Raw genomic sequence first — 19,641 nt, 5'->3', positions numbered from 1 at the left:
ACTCATCTCTCCCCGCCGTGGAGATGGAGTGGGAGAGAGAAGAGAGCGAGCGAGCGAGCGTGCGGCGCGAGGGATTCGTTTTCGTTTTTAGTTCGTGTGACCATCTCTCTCATTTCTGATCGATTGCCCCAAAGCCTCTCCCTGGCCTGGTCGCCTCACGACGTCCCAATGGGGGAGGGGGGGCGGGCGGGCGGGGGGGGAGAGAAGAAGACGGAAAACCACGGACAGAGACGAGGACGTCAAACGGTGGGTACAGACGGCAAGACGCTCGTCACAAGACGACAACGCCACCACCACCTCCACCTCGAGGAATACACGTGGGTGGGTGCCCCGCCCCTCCCCCCCCCTCTTCTTCAAGCGAAGTCTGCCCCCCCCCACACCCCCCGGCACGCGCCCCCCGCCCCCATCCCTGACCCCCCCCCCACTCACTCCACCCGGGGGCAGCCGGGGGGAGGAGGGGGGGGGGGGGCTCTGAAGTGACTGCTGACCGAAGTGGTGGGCGGAGGGGAGGCTCAGTCCCAGCCATTGTCCTTGATCATGTGCGCCAGCTCGATGATGTACTTACCCTCCTTGTACTTCTGACTGCTCTCGAACGCGTGTTCCTGCGCACACGAACACGGCGTCAATGAAGACACACGGCGGTTAATGAGGAGGAGGAGGAAGGGTCGTTGCAGCTCACGCAAAAACGGGACCTTAACTACACACAACGCCGGGGTTGATGTGACGTTCTGACCCGAAACCCTCCCCCCCACCCCCCTAAAACTGGACATCTGTGGGGGAGAAGAGCTTTATAGCTCATCGGATTTCTGCAGTTTAATTAAATATTCTGAGGGAGAGAGAAAAAAACAACCCATATTTTGAGACAGACGACTCTTTGTTTCACCGAGTTGGAGTCGACTCAAACACGCATCTCTTCCTGCGTGGAAGGATTTTCACTATAAATCCTTTATATGCGTGGCGGCTAGAGTCCTCTCGTCCTCTGGCTTGAGATGGCTGCCACCTATGGGTCAGATGATTGCCTGCCATCATTAAGCAATTGGTAATTAAATATAATTTATTTTTTCCTAAAAAGTGTAAAATTTTGGAAGAAAATTTTCACGGAAATAAATTGTCACGCACAACGAGTCTGTGTGCAAAATGTCAGCTCGATTGGATCACGGGAAGTGGGTTAAAAAACGACCGAAAGATTTGCACGGTCGTAAGCGCGCAAGCAAGTGAACTTAATATAAAGGATTTTAAAAAGCGCAAAAACAAATGTAAATACTGCAGGGAATCGGATCTGAATTTGAATGCAGGCCTTCACCGTTACTCGAGCATCCCAGGCATCACTTGCCGTGCGATGCCAAAAGCGCACACAGCTGTTGATTTAAATTTCCTAATGCCCCGTTAAGATATAAACACGATCCATCGCTTTCAGTGCCGCCAGCGCCCGTGTTGTACCAATGCCGGACCCTTTGGCGTCTGCCCGGGTCACTCGTGCATACGAGACGATCCTGGCCTATCCATTTCTCGCCTGGTTTAACAAAATAAACTCCTCGCTAAGATCAAAATCGTACAATTTTGCACAACAACAACACCATGGCCATGTTAGGAGCGCATTACCGCATTCAGCAATGGCAACAATAAAATGCACTGCGGACAGGGGCCGGATCAGGCCCTCATTTTTAGGCCCTCATTTCCATATTGAAGTAACAGCTGAGTGACGGTAGCGTGGCCATCAGAAATATTGTGTCTTTCAACTCCTATGACACCATTCATGACATTGCCACAGGTGAAGCTATGGAGGGGGGGGGGGGGGGAAACATTGACTTAGAGCTTTCGTGACTGCAGGAATTCATATTCTTTGGGTCTTTCGGTAAAGCCACGTAGGCAGAAAAAATAATACAAATATCACGACGTTTCGATCGCAACACAAGCAATCGTCATCAGGTGAATTTTTTTTATCTACGTGGCTTTACCGAAAGACCCAAATAATATGGAAAAAACATTGTTTAAAGAAATGAATGTCGTGAGCGATTTACGTTTGATGAATTTAAATCAAAGTGTTTCTTTTACATGGGTCAATAAATACGTTTGACGAATTGGTCATTTTTTTATTGAAATCTAATTCATACTCTTTGGTTCATTCGGTAAAGTCACGTAGAGAGAAAAAAATAACTAATAAAACACGACGTTTCGATAGCAACACAAGCCATCGTCTTCAGGTGAAAAAAATGAATACATACTTAGGCCCTTCCCTCCTATTCGCCTTAAGCCTATCATAACACTAATCCGGCCCTGACTGAGGGGTGCCAGAGACAATTAAGAGCAATGAGCGTGGGGGGGGGTATACACATCTCCGTGTCACTGCACTGGGGCACGAGCAAGGCAGAAGCCAACACCACACAAGGTGGAACCTCAGCAGGCCGGGGAGAGATCTGCTGACGAGCACGCAGCACTTCTCTGGGAGGGCACAAACCTGCCCTGCATCTGGCACTGGGCCAAAGCAATTCATCTGTGCATCATCCCTTTCCTCTCCCATGGCATCGCTTTAAACTCACTCACCTGGCTTTAACCCACACCACTGGCTTTAACCCACGCCCAGACTGCATGAACCTACACCACCGGCTGCATGAACCCACACCACCGACTGCATGAACCCACACCACCGGCTTTAACCCATGCCACCGACTGCATGAACCTGCACCACCAGCTTTAACCCACGCCCAGACTGCATGAACCTACACCACCGGCTTTAACCCACGCCCAGACTGCATGAACCTACACCACCGGCTACATGAACCCACACCACCGGCTGCATTCACCCACGCCACCGGCTTTAACCCACGCCACCGGACTGCATGAACCTACACCACGGGCTGCATGAACCCACGCCCAGACTGCATTCACCCACGCCACCGGCTGCATTAACCCACGCCCCCGACTGCATTCACCCACGCCCCCGACTGCATGAACCTACACCACCGGCTGCATGAACTCACGCCCAGACTGCATTCACCCACGCCACCGGTTGCATGAACCCACGCCCAGACTGCATTCACCCACGCCACCGACTGCATGAACCCACGCCACCGACTGCTTCAACCGGCACGCCTACTTAAGACCCAGGGAAACCAACGCACGTATTTCCAGCCCAGGGTGGTTTTGCAGTTTTCGCAGTAGATGTCGGCGACCGCGTGCAGCCCGGTCAACAGAACCCGCTCCTCTGCCGGCCCGCAGCCCACGTTCACTCTGCACAGACAAAGACAAAGATCCCCCGTATAGCCATACAGGGCTGTTGGGGCAAGTGCTGTTAGGGAGTACCTGTGAAGGCCGAGCGGCGCGAGGGGGCGGCGTGACCAGCACCACTGTTCCGGCCAACTTTATCTGCCCGGTGCCGATGATTGCACGCAGCGCACACCAAGTGCTCCTTTAATTTCGCACAGAATATTCACCGGCAACAACTTTATTGACTCCCCCGTTCCCCGGGCTGAACCAAAGCCCCGATTCCGAACAACGCGCGGCACAAATCAGCAGACACATCCTAACGGGCATCACCGAAACACACCATTCCTGTCGCCTGGTAGAGTCGAGTCGTCCGCAGCAGATTCGTCGCGGGCCACGGGTGACCTGGCGACCGTTTGGTTGGCATCAGTCGGCAACGCGGCGGGGAAAGAAATCGGCCTTTGGGAGGTATTTCTCGGTCAACCCCCTCGTCTTGTCCCATCTTAGTTCGGTCCGCGTGGTGGTGGTGGTTGTTGTTGTTGTATTTTGTTTGTTTGTAGCTCAACTGTGAGACGACCTCTTATGTTTGATCTCTTCCCCCCTCCCTCCCCACCGCGCGCGTTGGTGGTGTAAATCGGCCGGCGTTCTCGCTGACCGTTCCATTAAAGGGCACGTACAACTCCAGGCTTCGGAGGTGACGGGGGGCACAGCGTCTGACAGCGAACCTGATTTATTTTCTCCACGCGCAATGGGATTGTAATTCATGATGCGCACAGACGCTGCAAAGACAAACGTGCCTCTCATAGCCTTAGCAGACTTTTGGGGCAAGTGCTGTTAAGCGAGCACCTACGAATCCGGGCATGGTACACGAGGGGGTGGGTGGCCAGCACCGCGCCTGGCCGCCTTTGTCTCCCCAGTGGCGATGTTTGCACACCACACCACGTACTCATTTGAGGCTGAGTCGACCTCAGGGAGGCCCAGGGACCGGTTCAGATAATCGTCACCGGTGTTGGACGCGAATGGGACATTTACCCGGGCCGCCGGGTTCGTAGCACACACGCACACATACACACTATCCACACACACATACACACTATCCACACACACACACTATCCAGTATCCACACACATACATACAAACACCATACACAGAGTAAATGCACTCTGTTTAACATGTAGGCTTTCGTGACCAATATCAATAATAGAGGTGTTTTGGGTGGCGGGTTTAACGACAGATTTATATATTTACGCGATCTAGCCCAAAACACCTCATTGATGTCCATACACAACAGCAGTGTCCTTTACATCAATTGGTACATTCACAATTCACGCGAATCGAAGTGCTCTCGAGTTCGTGCACAGTTCCAACGTCTCGCGTTGCGTCCGATCCAATGAGACGAGCAAAACGGGACCAATGAGTCGGTGAAAACGAGACGCCAGCGAATCAACTGTTCCACGGAATCGCGATCCCGAATCGCGACGATCCACCGAATCACTCGGCAATCGGGGCAGGAGGTGGGGGATCACCTCGCGCAAGGCCGAGCGGACGCGAGTTGGCCACCTGTCACAGACGTTGACAATTCGAATCCAGTGGCCCGCCTGGTCAATACTGCAAGACTCACGGAGGCTTTCCTTAGCAAAGACAAGCGTCGCAATCATAATAAACAAAACACACACAAACACATGCACGCTCAGCCTAAACAGACGCTGAACTTCGAGGCTCACCGACCGCGCCTGGCCAAGACCAGGTTTTGCAGAATCCCATCAGCGGGTGCAGGGGACGTGCAGAATTACACAGCTCCTCCAGGAGACAAAACTGAGCCTGGCATCAATTCGATCGGCCGCTACATCGGGAGCACTGCCACGCGCGCGCCGCGCCATCCTGCGTGCGTGCGTGCGTGCGCGGATGCCCAGCCTCTCCCGCGCGCCGATATTCCGCATTATGTCGCGCTCACGGCCAAATCGCGGCTCCGCTCGTTCGATACAAATTGTTGGCCGGGGGAAGGAAATAGGAGAGAGAGAGAGGGGGGGGCAGGGAGGGAGCCGGGTGGGGAGGCTTCTCGTCTTGTTCCGTTGATCGACTTCCCCGTGCCCGCTCGGCCCTACGGGGGGGGGGGGGCCGTTGACGGCGCCGCTGTGTGTACGTCCGCGCTCTTCCAGCGGAGGTGGCGGTTTTGGCTGTGGCAGCGGCAGTTTGCATTCGCGCGCGCTATCGCAGCATGGGACGCGCGCGGATGATGCAACGGGTCATCATCTACAAGTCGATTCTAATACGACTGTCCTGGATTTTTCCGTTTATATTTGTCTTTCCAAGGAAAGACCGCACTGAGCCTCAAGACTCCCTTCTTGGAGGGCCCTGTATCGGCATAATAACACTTTCATTTTGTTTCGCATCATTCATGCTACTAGCATCCCATAACGAGGTATATTAATTATATATGAGGACCAAATCCCATATACAGCCAATACCAAGCAAATGAAAAGCCTACTACCGAGCAAAATCTAAAATGAATAAACAAATTAAGAAAATGCATCAAAAGCAAAGGCACAAACAACAAATAACGTATTACAACAAATAGGTTTGGCAGCCTTCGTTTGGCAGCCTTCATGAATGATTGTTGAGTTTCACGAGTAGAAAACCCGAGTATCCAGAGGAAACCCACTGTGCATACGAGAGGGAAACAGCACAGATTTATTAAAGAATTCATCGCTGTGCTTTTATCCCTTGGCCACCTCCCCAGCCTAAGCCTGCGTCTGCTGGTATTTATCGGCAGTCATCCATCCAAGCACTCACCAGGCTCAAGCGCAATTATTATTTATTACAATTTTTTATGCTTGTTTACCCAGGAAAGCCTCCTCTCATCGAGTCTCTCTCTTTCAGGAGGGTGCTGCCAAGTTTTTTTGGGGGGGGGACGTCGATGGATGATCTTGGTGATAAGGGGCCGTCCATAAATGACGTCACGTGATTTTGGACGATTTTTGCCCCCCCCCCCCCTTCGTCACACGGCGTCACAAAAAGTCAGACCCCCCCTCAAATATGACGTCACAAAGCTCTGACCCCCCCCCCCCAAGAAATAAAAAACGCTTCAAATCGCTTTAAACTATTGTCATTGTAGTGCGAATTTAATGTGGCACTACTGTAGGAGAAAACATTTATTAAAACTACTTTTTAATTAAGTAGTTGTCTATATTTATTTAAAGTTGTGCATTTTGATGTGACGTCACATTTCTCATACCCCCCCCCCTCGTCGCACATCGTCACAAATGTCTGACCCCCCCAGCCCCCTCCCCTAGGTGCGTGACGTCATTTATGGACGGCCCCTAGGGTGTCAGCCAAAGGTGAGAAGACGCCCGAGAGTAAGACCACTGCGAAGATGGAGCCATGCAGGAGCGAGACGCGGCGTTGCAGTGCCACGACAGCAATGGCGTTGGTGCTAGGAGGCCTTCATCCTGCAGTGGCTCGCTCACGGCTAAAGACGATATGCTCAGAACACGATGCGTCTCATACATTCACACCGCTCTGTCATCAACGCGCCCCCATCATCATCATCCTCATTATCCTCGTCATGATCAACATCGTGAGGACACGGAGGGAGGGCCACATGCACCACCGTGGGCACCAAAATGGACACATTTCACGAATCGAATCGTAAACCACAAAATCGAAGGAATCTACCAAAATCGTCTGGGGTGGACGAATCGGCTCCATCCACGCTCGAGCGGCATCGACGTCCTGTACCGGGCGGGCGGACTGGGCGAGGCGAACGCGTCGATAATGCCGTGATAAGTCATTTGCGCTAACGGCACAGCACGGGGGTTGCATCCGATGCCAAAGCACGCCACCAAATGTGGAGCCGCGGGGCATCGGATGGCACATCGGCAGCCGCCGCCGCCCAGCCGCGGTGGCCAGCGTTGCGCCTCCCGTACAGCCTGGGCTGTGACCCCGTACAGCCTGGGCTGTGACCCCGTTACCGAAGTAATCGATGGCCCCACCGATCGTCGGATCGATGGCTCAACCGATCGTGAAAACACAATTGGGAGAAAAAAAAGATGTCTCACCTCTGCTCTTAAGTGTGTCGCTGGACGGGAGGTAACGGACGAGCTTGGTGACGTCATCGGCATCATCAGCCGCTGTAACGCTGGGCGTGGCTTGTTTGGGGGGTTTCCCACCTTCGGAAGGTGGGATGTGGGGGTGGGCGCCATTTTTCAAAGGGCCCACCGGGTAATTGACCACAAAAAGGAAGTCGTACAATCTGTAGCCGACCAATCGATTGATCGTGCGGGCTCAAGTCTCAAGCAAGGCGGTGGCTTCCCCCTCCGTACACACACAGCCGTGATGTAAATAGAGGCAAACTTACACAGAGTTGAACAAATACGCCCTTCCTTGGCTCCCTTGGAAGGACTGCACGGGGCGGGCGGGGGGAGGGACAGAGAAGAGGATATTTATTAAAAACAACAACAACAAGAGACCGGGACCTGTTGGCAGTGACACGAGCACAAATGAAAACACACTTGCCAAGTTCATCATGAACGCTGCCCGCTTAACACAAACAGCAAGCCGACACGTCGGCAAGTAGAACTCCCTTTGCTCTGTGGCTCTGAAGCAGGACAATTGCCAGAGACAGTGGCCCGCTGCGAATACGTCCGTCATCGTTCCGCCGATTGCCGGAATATCGTCAACAAAGTGGACAGTTCCAAGATCGCACGCGTTTGATTTCAAGGACACCATCTCAATTGCGAATGCAAAACCAACAGCGCACGCTCAATACGCTGTGTGAGCGCGCATTGATTTTGGCGCTAGCGGCCGTAGCAGCACGTCTGATTTGGTAAGGATATTTATGTTTCCAGGAATTTTTGTTTGTACTTTTCTGAAGAGCCAAGCCGGTGGCCAAAATCCCAGCATGGCCTCTACCTTCCAAAATATGAAAAGAAAATGCTGTTCCGATTTCTCATCAAACTATAGTATATACATATTATTTACATACCAAATCAGACTCCACGCATACACACACAATTGTACATGCACAGAAGGATCTTGACACTGCTGGTAGCAGTCATCGGCAAGTCCACTCAGCTCCACATATTTCTGTATAACATCAGTCCATCTCCTCTCTAGCCTGTGTCTTTGCCCGTTTAGCCCCCACTATCTGGCCAAACATTAGCCGCTTGGGGACGGCAATGGCTCGGCATGCGGGCTATGACCCAACCAGAACAGCCTCTGTCGGACGAGCTCACCGATGGGACTCTATCCAGCTCTTTCTAGGATCTGTAGCGCCCCTCACACTGTAATCCAGCCTGGTTAGACCCATAATGGTCTGTAGGCAGGCCAGCCTGAATGTTTCAAACCGGCGTAGATGCTCCATTAGAGGGGTCCACATTTTGCAAGCAAAGAGAAGGGAGGCCGAAACTGTGGCCGAGAAGACCCGAAGCTTCCTGTAGAGTGACAGGACAGGTAGCTTTCACACAGCGTTACGCAGTTGATGAAAAGATAATATCGCTCGGCTGATCCGGAATGAGACCCCTGCTGCCAAGCCCGGAGCTGGTTATAAGCACACTGTCCAGGTACAGAAACTTCTCCACTCTCTCCACAACTGGCCCATCACTCAAGGAAAGTTGAGGCGGGTGGAGTATTTTATGTTATAAAATACCCATGCTGATGGTAAGGCTACATCTCTTCGTGGCATGCTCCAAGTTCTCTCACACACACGCACGCAGAGGCTCGCACACACACAATGGGCTGACACAAATATATAGGGGCTCACACACACACAGAGGCTCACGCACACACACAGAGGCTCACACACACACACACAGAGGCTCACACACACACACAGAGGCTCACACACACACACAGAAGCTGGGGCTATCACGCCCACACACCGCAACGGTAAAAATATCCCGCCTGACGTCAGCGTGCTGCAGTGCGGATGTCTCGAGCCACAATAACAAGCACTCATCGCGACGCCCCCCCCACTCAGCACCCCCACTACCACCCCCCCTTCCCACAGCGCCACCGTTGCCATTGTGCTGATCGTGGGCAGTGACGGTGGTGAAGGGGAGACCGAGCAGGGCCGAGTGATGCCCAAGGAGGCTTTCTGCGCCACCCTTCTCACCACCACCACCACCTGATTTATTCTTGGGAGCCGATGTTGGTTCGCATCATTCAGGCTGCCCGCTAAGAGTGGGTTTGAGAGAGGTGGGGGCGGAGGAGGAGGAGTAGGTGTGCGCTGACACGCATGTGGAGGAGGCTCGTGAAGGACGCTGCTGCTGGGCAGTTGGGAGGCCGTCGCCCTCCAGCAACAACGGAGGGCGGAGGAGCGACACTCACAACAACGAGCGGAGCGCCGGGTGGCTAAAAGGGCTGGCACGGTGCGGAGCACAGTTGATGCATCTGCCAATCGTCTCAGTCGGTTAACACATGGCACCTGGGTCTATTCCGTGACCTCCTGCCAATGACCTTTCGACATTTCACGTGGCTTCTAAGTGCCACTGGCCTGGCACGAGCGCCGTGGTGAAGTTGCCACCACTTAGTTGTGAACGGCGACTGTTGTTGTTGTTGACACGCGCGGCGCTTCTCCTACAATGAGCCCCCACCCCATCACCACAATACTGGATCTGGGCCGCATCAGCGCACAGTAGGTGGTGGTGGTGGCGCTCTGCCAACAGATTACGACAAAAATAAATTGAAAATTCACAACGGTGCTCTCCTTTTGGCGTATCTGCTGAGTTTCACTCTGGGGGTGAGATTATCATCTCTCAACATCGGTTCACTTCTCGTCACATTGGGGTTTTGTTTGGTCACGGGGAAGTAAAAAAAAGAAAACCCGCTCTGACATCTCCACTGCTGACCCCACGGGGACCGGCCAAGGCACTGGATGGGTTTTTTAAACATTCCGTGTCTCTCCCACGGTTGTCTTTCAGATTGCGTGCAAACAATGGAAACGAGCTGCATGGTCGATCAGCCGGAGCGAGCTCAAGGAGCACGCTCCAGGAATGGGACAAAGTCAGCCATGAGCGTGGAGTAGCATTTATGAGGGTGTGTTGACCTCAGCTGACAATCATATTTTCGTGATGTGATTTGCCGACTTTGGTGCAAGCGCACCGCCCCAGCCCTGCTGAGATCCTGGGTTCTAATATAGATTACAGATGCCTGTGCTTTTTAAACCGGGTTCTCAAGCGTAGCGAGTTGACGGTTTCAGCCTCGTTACCAATGACTGGCATAGAGACGCATAGATTGTACCTATGTTGAACTTATTTCACACCGCACGGAGATAACTGCTAATCGGAGGTGCGGGGGAAAGACAACCAATTAAACACAAAAATCGGTTCTAAAGAAATGAAGTATAGTAATAGGTTTTTACCCTTTCAACTGGTACAAAAACTGACACCTTTATACAAGGGATCGTGTTTGCAATAACCACAACACAAGCAGTCAAAATGCAAACAAAAAGAAACAACTCTGATAATGATATGCACTGTCCTTGAAGTTGATTGGTCCACACCCGAGACAACTTTTCTTAGAGCCTAGTCTCCATTGGAGTTTTCAATCTAGATTTACGCGTAGACTAACATCGACTGAGTTGTGATTAAACTGGGTTCTCAAGCGTACACAAGTTGTGTGCCTCGTGTGTGATTCTCCCACGAGTAGTTCTGTAGGATCATATTCTGGGGCCTCTGCAAGGCAGGGTGGTGCACTGCTTGCTGCGAGAGTTCCGAATTTTTTGTTCCCATTACGCGATGACAATGTCACAACTGGAATATACGACGACAGGGAAATGCATCCTAAAAAAAGGCGTCATATTTCCTACACTTCACCCACAGTGCAGGATAATGCAACAGAAAGTTAGACTGTGATGCGCAACGGGGGAGATCCAATGACATTGTCATGTTTCAAGTTGGTTATTGCCAAGCTTTCTCATACGAACATTTGTATTCCCCCGAAGACCAAAGGTCAACTGAGTGATGTTGTTGGGATTATGATGACATCAACGGCATTGGCTCATTTGACCTCTTGGACTTTAGCCCACTCACGATCATTATGCTTCCAATGAGACCACATATTCACCACCAGTTCATGTGCCGCAGCGAGATGGATTACGGCATCGCGTGACCGTGAAGGGTGGCGACAATGGTAGAGAAGGTTTTCATGCAATGGATGATGACGATGATTATTCGATATAAATTTTGGCAATTTCTCTATGAACAGAAGCTCGCGTACACACACCCCCACGCACAACACGTTTAACAGACATCCATATAGAGGGGTAACTGGACAGTAATAGAATTGCACTAAACTGTTTGGTAATTTTACCAGGTAAGCCGCACTTAGCTAAATAGCTATTTTTAAGAAGCAACACCTGGCCACAAATGATAGCCCAACGAAGTGGCTTATCACGTGGTCCACACGACCACAAGGAGAACACGCAAATTCCAAATTCGCAGGCGTTAGGGTCGGGATCGAACCCACGGCCTCCTGTATACCAGGCGAGGTAGTTATCATCTCGCCAAGCGCAATAATGCAGGTTCAGTATGGAACCGGTTCTCTTCCGCATCGCACCAAACTGCTGCGTAAAGAACATTGACACTCGACAGAAGCCCAAATAATCGTCACCCTGATCATCGTCGGACATGATTGATCCACTGTTGGACGAAGGCCTCACCGAGCCATCAGCCATCTCTCGTGGTCCTGCGATCCAACAATCCAACACACGCGTTCTAATTCCGTTACCGCCAAAATAGCCCGTGGACGTGGAAGGGAAAATGTTTTTTTTTTCCGTTTAATGACCCAACGCGCAAAAAAACAATTTTGACCACTATTAATACATACATACATGTACAATTAATTGCATGCATAGCTAGTGTAATAATTGAAAGTGTTGTAATGCGGCGAGTGGTTCAAAGGGCGACTTCCCCAGTTCATCACAAAAGTTGACCCTGTTAAGCACTGCACGGCAGGTGCGACAACTTCCTCAAGAGGTACAAACACGGAATTCACCCGATGACCCCAGACGCCATTGAACGGCTTCTCCAAACTCAAGGTTACAGCTTAAAAAAACGTCCTCCATCACCAGACCCAGGTGCCCACTCTCCCGCACAGCTATATACATATCACTTGCTCAGCCATTCTTAAAAAAAAAACGATGACGCATCATCGCTCTTTCTTTACGATAACTCACATGGTGCCAATTTCACACTGTGACAGGGCCTGCTCCTGTGATTGGCTCTGCTGAGTCAGGTGACTCTGCATGCACACTGGAGTGTGTGGAAGCTTGTCATGAGATAAATGTTTTTAAATCCTTTATATTAAGTTCACTTGCTTGCTTGCTTGTGCGCTTACGACCGTGCAAATCTTTCGGTCGTTTTTTTAACCCACTTCCCGTGATCCAATCGAGCTGACATTTTGTACACAGACTCGTTGTGCGTGACACTTTCTTTTAGTGAAAATTTTTTTCCTAAATTTTACACTTTTTAGGTATTTTTTTTATATTTAATTACCATTTGCTTAATGGTGGCAGGCAATCATCTGACCCATAGGTGGCAGCCATCTCAAGCCAGAGGACGAGAAGACTCTAGCCGCCCGTTTCAAAGACCAATGTGGGCTGGGTTGTGGCCCATTGAACACGCATATAAAGGATTTATAGTGAAGAACTTTGTTTTTACGGGTTAATTTTTATACAGGTAAGAACAACAGTTCCACACTGCCCACCACTGTCTGTCGTGCATAGCAACGCCCTCGATTTGTATTTCATAGAGCGCTTCGGGCGGGCTCAGCACCACGTGACGTGCCGCCCCACGCAGCTTGCACCGCGTGGCACAGATCGCACGAATGCGCTGTCCAACCAAGTTCCTACCTGCCCACTCGGAAGGAACGTGTTTAAAGAGCGCATTCCGTGTCCATCCTCCCCACAGTTCCCATGAAACAATTCCGCAAGAATTATTGTATGGACCACATATTGCAAAGCGTACACGTGTGTGTGTGCACGCGCGCACGCACACACGTGCACGCGCGCACGTGCACACGCGGTTCAATTCGTCGGCGCGTTTCGGAGACTGGCGCTTCAGCTCCCGATCGGAGTTCGTGGGACGTCGGCCCTCGAGCGAGCTTCTACGTCGCGCACGTTTTTGGTTTTCCACTGCAGTCCGCGGCCCGAGAGCATTCGCGAGAGCGACACGCAACTGCTGCCGCTTGGTCGAGACTGAAATAGGAAAAAAAATTAACCCGTAAAAACAAAGTTTTTTACTATAAATACTTTATATGCGTGGCGGCTAGAGTCCTCTCGTCCTCTGGCTTGATATGGCTGCCACCTATGGGTCAGATGATTGTCTGCCAGCATTAAGCAATTGGTAATAAAATATTTTTAAAAAATTCCCTAAACAGTGTCAAATTTTGGAAAAAAAATTTCACGAAAAGTAATTGTCACGCACAACGAGTCTGTGTGGAAAATGTCAGCTCGATTGGATCACGGGAAGTGGGTTAAAAAACGACCGAAAGATTTGCACGGTCGTAAGCAAGCAAGCAAGCACGCCAGCACGTAAGCAAGCGAACTTAATATAAAGGATTTAATAAGCTCAGATTTGAAGCCTTCGTGACTGCAAGGATTCATACTGTTAGGTTTTTTCGGTAAAGTAATGGACATTATTTTATTATTATTTTATTTTATTTCCATTATTACTTTAATTAACTTTAAATTTTATTCTTTTACCTACGTGTTACCAAAAAAACCTAACGGTATAAAACAAGCTCAGTTCATACGTGCGCCGAGTACGCCCCAGGGTGGATTCATTCGGATGGCAACTTAATCCTAAGCAGGCACGGGCAGCAGAGATGTGCAAAGTCTACCTTTATATAGCCGCCCCACGGCCCCCCCCCCCGGCCCCCCCGGCCCCCCCGGCCCCCCCCCGGCCCCCCCCCCCCCGGCCCTCCCGGCCCACGGATTCCGGGAACAATCTAAGTTTAGCCAATCCCACTCGACGAATGATGACGAGCCCCCTCCGAAACCCAGCATCTGTGTTTATAATTGGCTTTCACCACGTCAATGTCAGTGGGAGGAATCCACCTAATCCTCTTTAATCCTTCGGATTTAGTGCATTTATTATGCAGGACCATAGCATTGTGAGAATTTGTATGAAGAATTATTTTGGATTATGACTATAACAAAAGCAATAATAGAAATGCCTTTTTTGAAATCAGCGATGAGCCTCAAAACACATATTCAGGAAGAGCCTGCACATTGCACGTGTTTAGCTTGTGAGAAGAAACGGGAGCAACCAGAGAAAACCCACGGATATGAGGGGATAACGCTTCGAGCTCCACACTGATATATTCCAATACTGTACTGTACTGTCATCTCCGAGCCACCCCACTGGGCCACGCCTCCGATAAGCACGGTTGGCTACGTACGGTGCGAAAGAAGTTCAACAGACGTACATACAACACTTGGTATTCCCAGGCGGTCAACCATTCAAGCACGAACCGGGCTCGACCCGTCTCAGCTTTGACAAGGTTGGCGCATTCTGGATGATTTCTGTTTTCGGTTCGAATTTTAAAAAAATCACAACCGGATCCATTCGACAGCTTCCGTCGTTTGGACCTCGGCATTGAGGATTTAGACTCGGGCCCCTCGAAATCCCCCCCACCGAGAGAGGCCATTAGGGTCGCTCAACGACAGCTGCCGCCGCCGCCGCCGCCACCACACTTCAACGCTGGATCCGCGCGGATCAGCGACGTCCACGGCAGCGCCGCTGCGATTGGCGGCGTAAACCCTCGCCCACGGGCATAGAAAGCTGTCGCCAGCCGGCCCGTTCGCCCCACTCGCCCACCTGCCTGCCCGCCCACTATCCCAGCCAGACACCTGGCTGACCTTGCCCCCCCGCCACCCCCACCCCCCCCCCCCAAGCTCCAACCCGTGTGGGTGCAAGGAAGATGCATTCACGATCGCTGGCAGGATCTCAATGCGGCTCACTAGCCCGGGCTCATCGATGCCAATTCAAGGGAACCTGACCCACTTTGTTAAGGCGCTCCTTCCAGCGGAGCGGGTTAGAAATGCAGAGGCATCCCGGGCACAGGAACGCGTCAGATCACGCGGCACTGCCGTGCGGCTACGCCCTGGGCAGCAGCGTACTTCCATGGTCCCACGACCAAGCTCGCGTTTCACATTCGCCAACCCGCGTTGACCAGTGTGAAGTACGTTCAAAGAAACCATCCCATGACACGCACGGGCATGGGGAAGCCGTCATCCAGCAGTGGATTTACAAAAGGGCGGTATGATAATTGGTTTTTTACCCTTCTATCTGGCAACAAAACTGACACCTTTTTTTTTTACGAGGGGTCATGTTTGCATAGACCACAATACCTGCAGCCATAATGCAAACAAAAAAACATAAATCTGATAATGTGCACTGTCCTTGAAGTTGATTGGTCCACACCCGAGACAGCTTTCCTTAGAGCCTAGTCTCACATGCTGTTGGACCAACAACATAGAAGTGTAAAAAAACAATTATCATATTTTTTCTGGCAAATGAGGTTCCAATGGTGTAAAAGGGTGGTAATTTTATTTTATTTTACCAGATAAGGCCCACTCAGCTATATAGCTTTTTTTCAGAAGTGACCTGGCCACAAATGATAGCTCGTCTAAGTGGCTTATCACGTGGAAGTTTCTAGCAGCCAAATACTCGAAATGCACGTTTATACATGTGGAGGGAAAAACCGGAGGACCCGGAGAAAAATCCACGCAAACACGGGGAGAGAGACACGCAAACTCCAAATATACTGTATAGCAGGCGTCAGGGTCGGGATCGAACCCACGACCTCCTGCATACCAGGCGAAGGAGTTAACATCTCGCTACCGCAGGTATAATTACGCTTGAAGTGACAAGGTGAGCGCGGAGCCGTTGTGAGGCTCAGGGAGATGTTTCCGTCCGATTTACGAGCGAGCACCGGCAGAACCGGTGCCTTTGGAAGGAGCTCACGGTCACATGGCTCCAGTTGGGCGCGCTTACAACGCGAGATGAATTATTCATCCTGTTTAAGCACTAACTCGAAGATTTCCTCTGCCGAGTGGAACAGCCGTATCTCGCTGGATTCTGGGGGGGGAGCCCTTCTCCTCCCCACCCCGTTCGTGTGCAAACATTACTTGTGAATATTTCCGTGGCTCGGTGGCGTATGTGGAGAGTGGGTCTTGCACACTGCTATGAACCCGATGGCCTGAGTGCGATTCCCGCTCGCCCCTTGGCTGACATTGGTGACATTCAGTGTCAGCCAAGGGGCGAGTGGGAATAGAGTGACAAGGCGTTTTTTCCGTTGCAGAACCGACGCTTTGGAAAGAACCTTGATTCCAACGTTTAACATCGTAAATCTGCCTTCAAAAAATTCCACGAAGCAGAAGATTGGTGGTGGATAAGGCTGCACTTGCAACTGTGATTTGTAACTTTCATCCTTACCCATTTTTCACTAATTCAATTATAATGTGCAATTTTGTTTTTGATGGACTGTGTGTTGTCTTGGTGTGGTCTGGGACTATTTTTGCTGTTGTTTCACCGCATTGCCCAAGCCTTGGAATCGGTTTACTTATGCAATTTGAACTTACAAACGTATCTATATTCAGTATATATTTCTACTAATTAGCTTTTACCTTTCCTATACTTTTGTACTCCTATCGTGTGTTTGTGTATTGTTTGTTGTTGTAACTTCCTGACCCGCTCCTACTGGACATCTGTGAAAAGAAGAGCTTCATAGCTCATCGGATTTCTCGAGGATAAATAAAGATTCTGATTCTGATCTGATCCGGAGTGTCGAGTTATATCTGTTGTCCAGAGTGGTGAAGTATGGCCCAACAACGGCGTAGGGTGGCCTCCATCTAAACAGTGGATTGACTAAGGTCTGTAAAATATGTTTTACTATTTTGAAGAATATTTAGACCAGATCAAAAAATAGCATTGTTCCCCACAACAATTTCCCCCAATTTTATCCCGATCGCCAGAGCAGCACGCAACCCTTCGTGTTACACAAGGCGTCCGCGGAAGTGGACACCACAGAACTCCCTCTGAGCGTACTTCAAGTGACCTCTGGTCCGGCCCAACAACCGTCGTCTTCGTCACACAAAGACACGGGTCACTTGAATGCCAGCCGGCGGCAACAGATAACGTCTTGAGCCTAAACGCCCGCGAGCGAACCCCACGACACCGCTGCAAACGATGTTCCCCAATCTGACGTTTCCTCCTCGCACTCATAGGCTGTGAGACACGGCCCGCAGGAGCGGTTACCCTGCCTCTCGCCGACAGCTACTCGAAGTGCACTGCGCGCAACGCCGCCCTTCGCAAAGGGCACTCGGATTATATCCCTGGAAGGGCGCCAACGCAGGGGTTGGCACCTATGAGCTACAAAAAAGAAACCGGGACATTGTTATTATCATTACTATTATTACATTTGTTTGACCGGGAAAGCCTCATCGAGTCCCACGACTCTCTTTGTAGGAGGGTCCTGCCGATGCGAAAAACAATATATCACGATACTGGAAGAGGGAAGAGCGGCACGTAAACTCGTTGTCCCGAGTGGGGTACTCAATTTGGGAACACTGTTCAAAAGAAATCATCTCAAGACAGCTGCATCAACAAGAGGATGATACTGCCCACCCATAGGGGCAGTGGGGGCGGCCTGGCCTGCACTCGACTGATTACACCCAGCGTGGGGAACCGTCTTCTTGCCGGGAGCCGAATAGAATTCACAAACATCTCAGGCAGAGGGCCACAAGTTAATAGACAGGCCGATCCTATAATAATGCAAACAATTATGACGGCTCATCTTTAGAGGTGAATGAGTGCGCTAAAATTGCCAACGCAGCGTTGTTGCCAGTTGCAATATAATTCCCCCTCTAGTAACCGATTAGTGCAGCTGAAATGCTTGCAGTGATGGGTAAATATAATTTGATGCCCATTTAAAAGTGGCGGGCCTCATGTGGACGCGGGCCGTGTGAAATAAAGTCGTGGGCCAAAGGTCAAAGGTTCTCCATCCCTGGATTAACCGAGGGCCTGCAGTCACGTCCTGGCAGCATAGCACAGTGATCAACAGCTGGCCCACAAAGATCTCTCCCCTCACCCAACGCTGCTTGCCGAATGGTTGCCTCGCCGATTAATTGGGATGCAGGGGTGAATTGTAAAATTGTCCAGTCATTACCATGAATACAATGTGAATTTAAATCCTGTCTCAGCGCGACGTGTCACTAGACATGAAACAAAAACTGTGTGCATATTTAATTTACAGAGACAAGAAGGCAGTCAGTCGTAGGCGGAGGTAAAAGGAAGGCCTTGAGCCTGAACTTGAACAGGGGGGAAGCAGGGATTTCCAGACTATGGAAGCAGAGACAAAATAAACGTGGACCAAAGCTAAGCAACAGTTGCGGCACAACCAGCGCAGGGGAAAGGAAAGAGCGTGGTTGGGGAGTTAGCGAGGCGACAAGATGGCTGAGGAAGAGGAAGCAAGCGCAGGTGAGCGGCGACGCACCTTGGAGATGAGCTCGTCGTGGTTGGCCAGGTGCGCGCGGCAGTGCACGCAGCTGTACTTGCGGTGGCAGTTGGGCAGGTACGCCTGGAAGGTCTTGGACTTTGTGAGCTTCACCATGCTGAGGGAGGGCGCCGCCTGCTGCTGCGCCTGCTGCTGCCGCCGCCCCTCGTCGCTGTCGCCGAGGGCCCCGTTTGCCGCCGGCGGGTGCGGCCGCGGGGACACGCACGCCGTGAAGCGGCGCAGGCACGGGCACGCCGCCGGGCAGGGCCACGCGGGCAGGGGCCAGCAGCCGCCAGCGGCGCCACCGCCGCCCTGGCCGCCGGGGCCACCGCCGCCCTGGCCGCCGCCTCCCTGGCCGCCCTGGCCGCCGGGGGGACAGCAGCGGCAGCGGCCGGGCAGGGGGAGGCAGCAGCAGCAGCAGAAGAAGCACGAGGAGGCGGCGGCGGCGGCGGCGACGGCGGCGGAGGAGGAAGGGGCGCAAGCGTCGCGGCCGCCGCAGCAGCAAAACGGGAAGGCGTCGTTGTGCCCCGGCTGCTGCTGCTGCTGTTGGGGCGGAGGAGGCAGCGGCGGCAGCGGCGGCGGTGGGCACGGGAAGGCCGGGCAGGGCAGGCACTGCAGCAGGGAGGCCCACGCCGTCTTTACGCCGGGGCGGGGCGGCCTCGGCGAGCCCCTCGCGCCGGCCCCCACAAAGCGGTGTCTGCACGCGGTGGGCGCAGCGGCGCGAGGGTTAAACGAGGCGCGACACGCACGGTCACCGGGGCTTCATTCCCGAGGAGCGAGCGGGCGGGCAGCGCAAGGTCACACGCAGCGACGGAGGAGGCACCTCCTGGGAGATGCGGAGTGCCAAATGATTTATGATGAATGCGGTGACACAGAAGCCACGTGATGAAGGTGGCATGGCTGCTCCAGGGTTAAGGGGCGACGGAGGCCACAAGGGT

At 52.0% G+C, this 19,641-nt stretch overlaps 1 protein-coding gene across 1 annotated transcript; it reads right to left on the bottom strand.

Moving 5' to 3' along the window:
* Positions 1 to 387: 387 nt before the first annotated feature.
* On the bottom strand, positions 388 to 19,396 carry YPEL2 (yippee like 2). The gene is made up of 4 exons (XM_061561406.1): positions 18,704 to 19,396; positions 7,563 to 7,606; positions 3,123 to 3,231; positions 388 to 602 (listed from the first exon to the last, which is right to left on the bottom strand). The coding sequence occupies exons 1-4, from the start codon at positions 18,818 to 18,820 to the stop codon at positions 513 to 515; spliced, it is 360 nt and encodes a 119-aa protein (XP_061417390.1). The 5' UTR covers positions 18,821 to 19,396; the 3' UTR covers positions 388 to 512.
* Between the last annotated feature and the right edge of the window lie 245 nt (positions 19,397 to 19,641).

This window comes from Lethenteron reissneri, chromosome 27 (genome assembly GCF_015708825.2).
Source record: "Lethenteron reissneri isolate LAM-NWPU_2019-01 chromosome 27, ASM1570882v1, whole genome shotgun sequence".
NCBI classification, from domain to species: domain Eukaryota; kingdom Metazoa; phylum Chordata; class Hyperoartia; order Petromyzontiformes; family Petromyzontidae; genus Lethenteron; species Lethenteron reissneri.
Note: the sequence above shows the minus strand (reverse complement) of the source record. Positions and strands in the feature narration are given on the sequence as shown.

What these genes read in the sequence shown, in the direction of transcription:
- YPEL2 (XM_061561406.1), bottom strand. Translation starts at nt 18,820, where the DNA reads ATGGTGAAGCTCACAAAGTCCAAGACCTTCCAGGCGTACCTGCCCAAC. An exon ending in ACGACGAGCTCATCTCCAAG is followed by an intron (nt 7,607 to 18,703) that starts GTGCGTCGCCGC and finishes CGCCCCGTGCAG; the next exon opens with TCCTTCCAAGGGAGCCAAGG. An exon ending in GCGTATTTGTTCAACTCTGT is followed by an intron (nt 3,232 to 7,562) that starts GTAAGTTTGCCT and finishes TTGTCTGTGCAG; the next exon opens with AGTGAACGTGGGCTGCGGGC.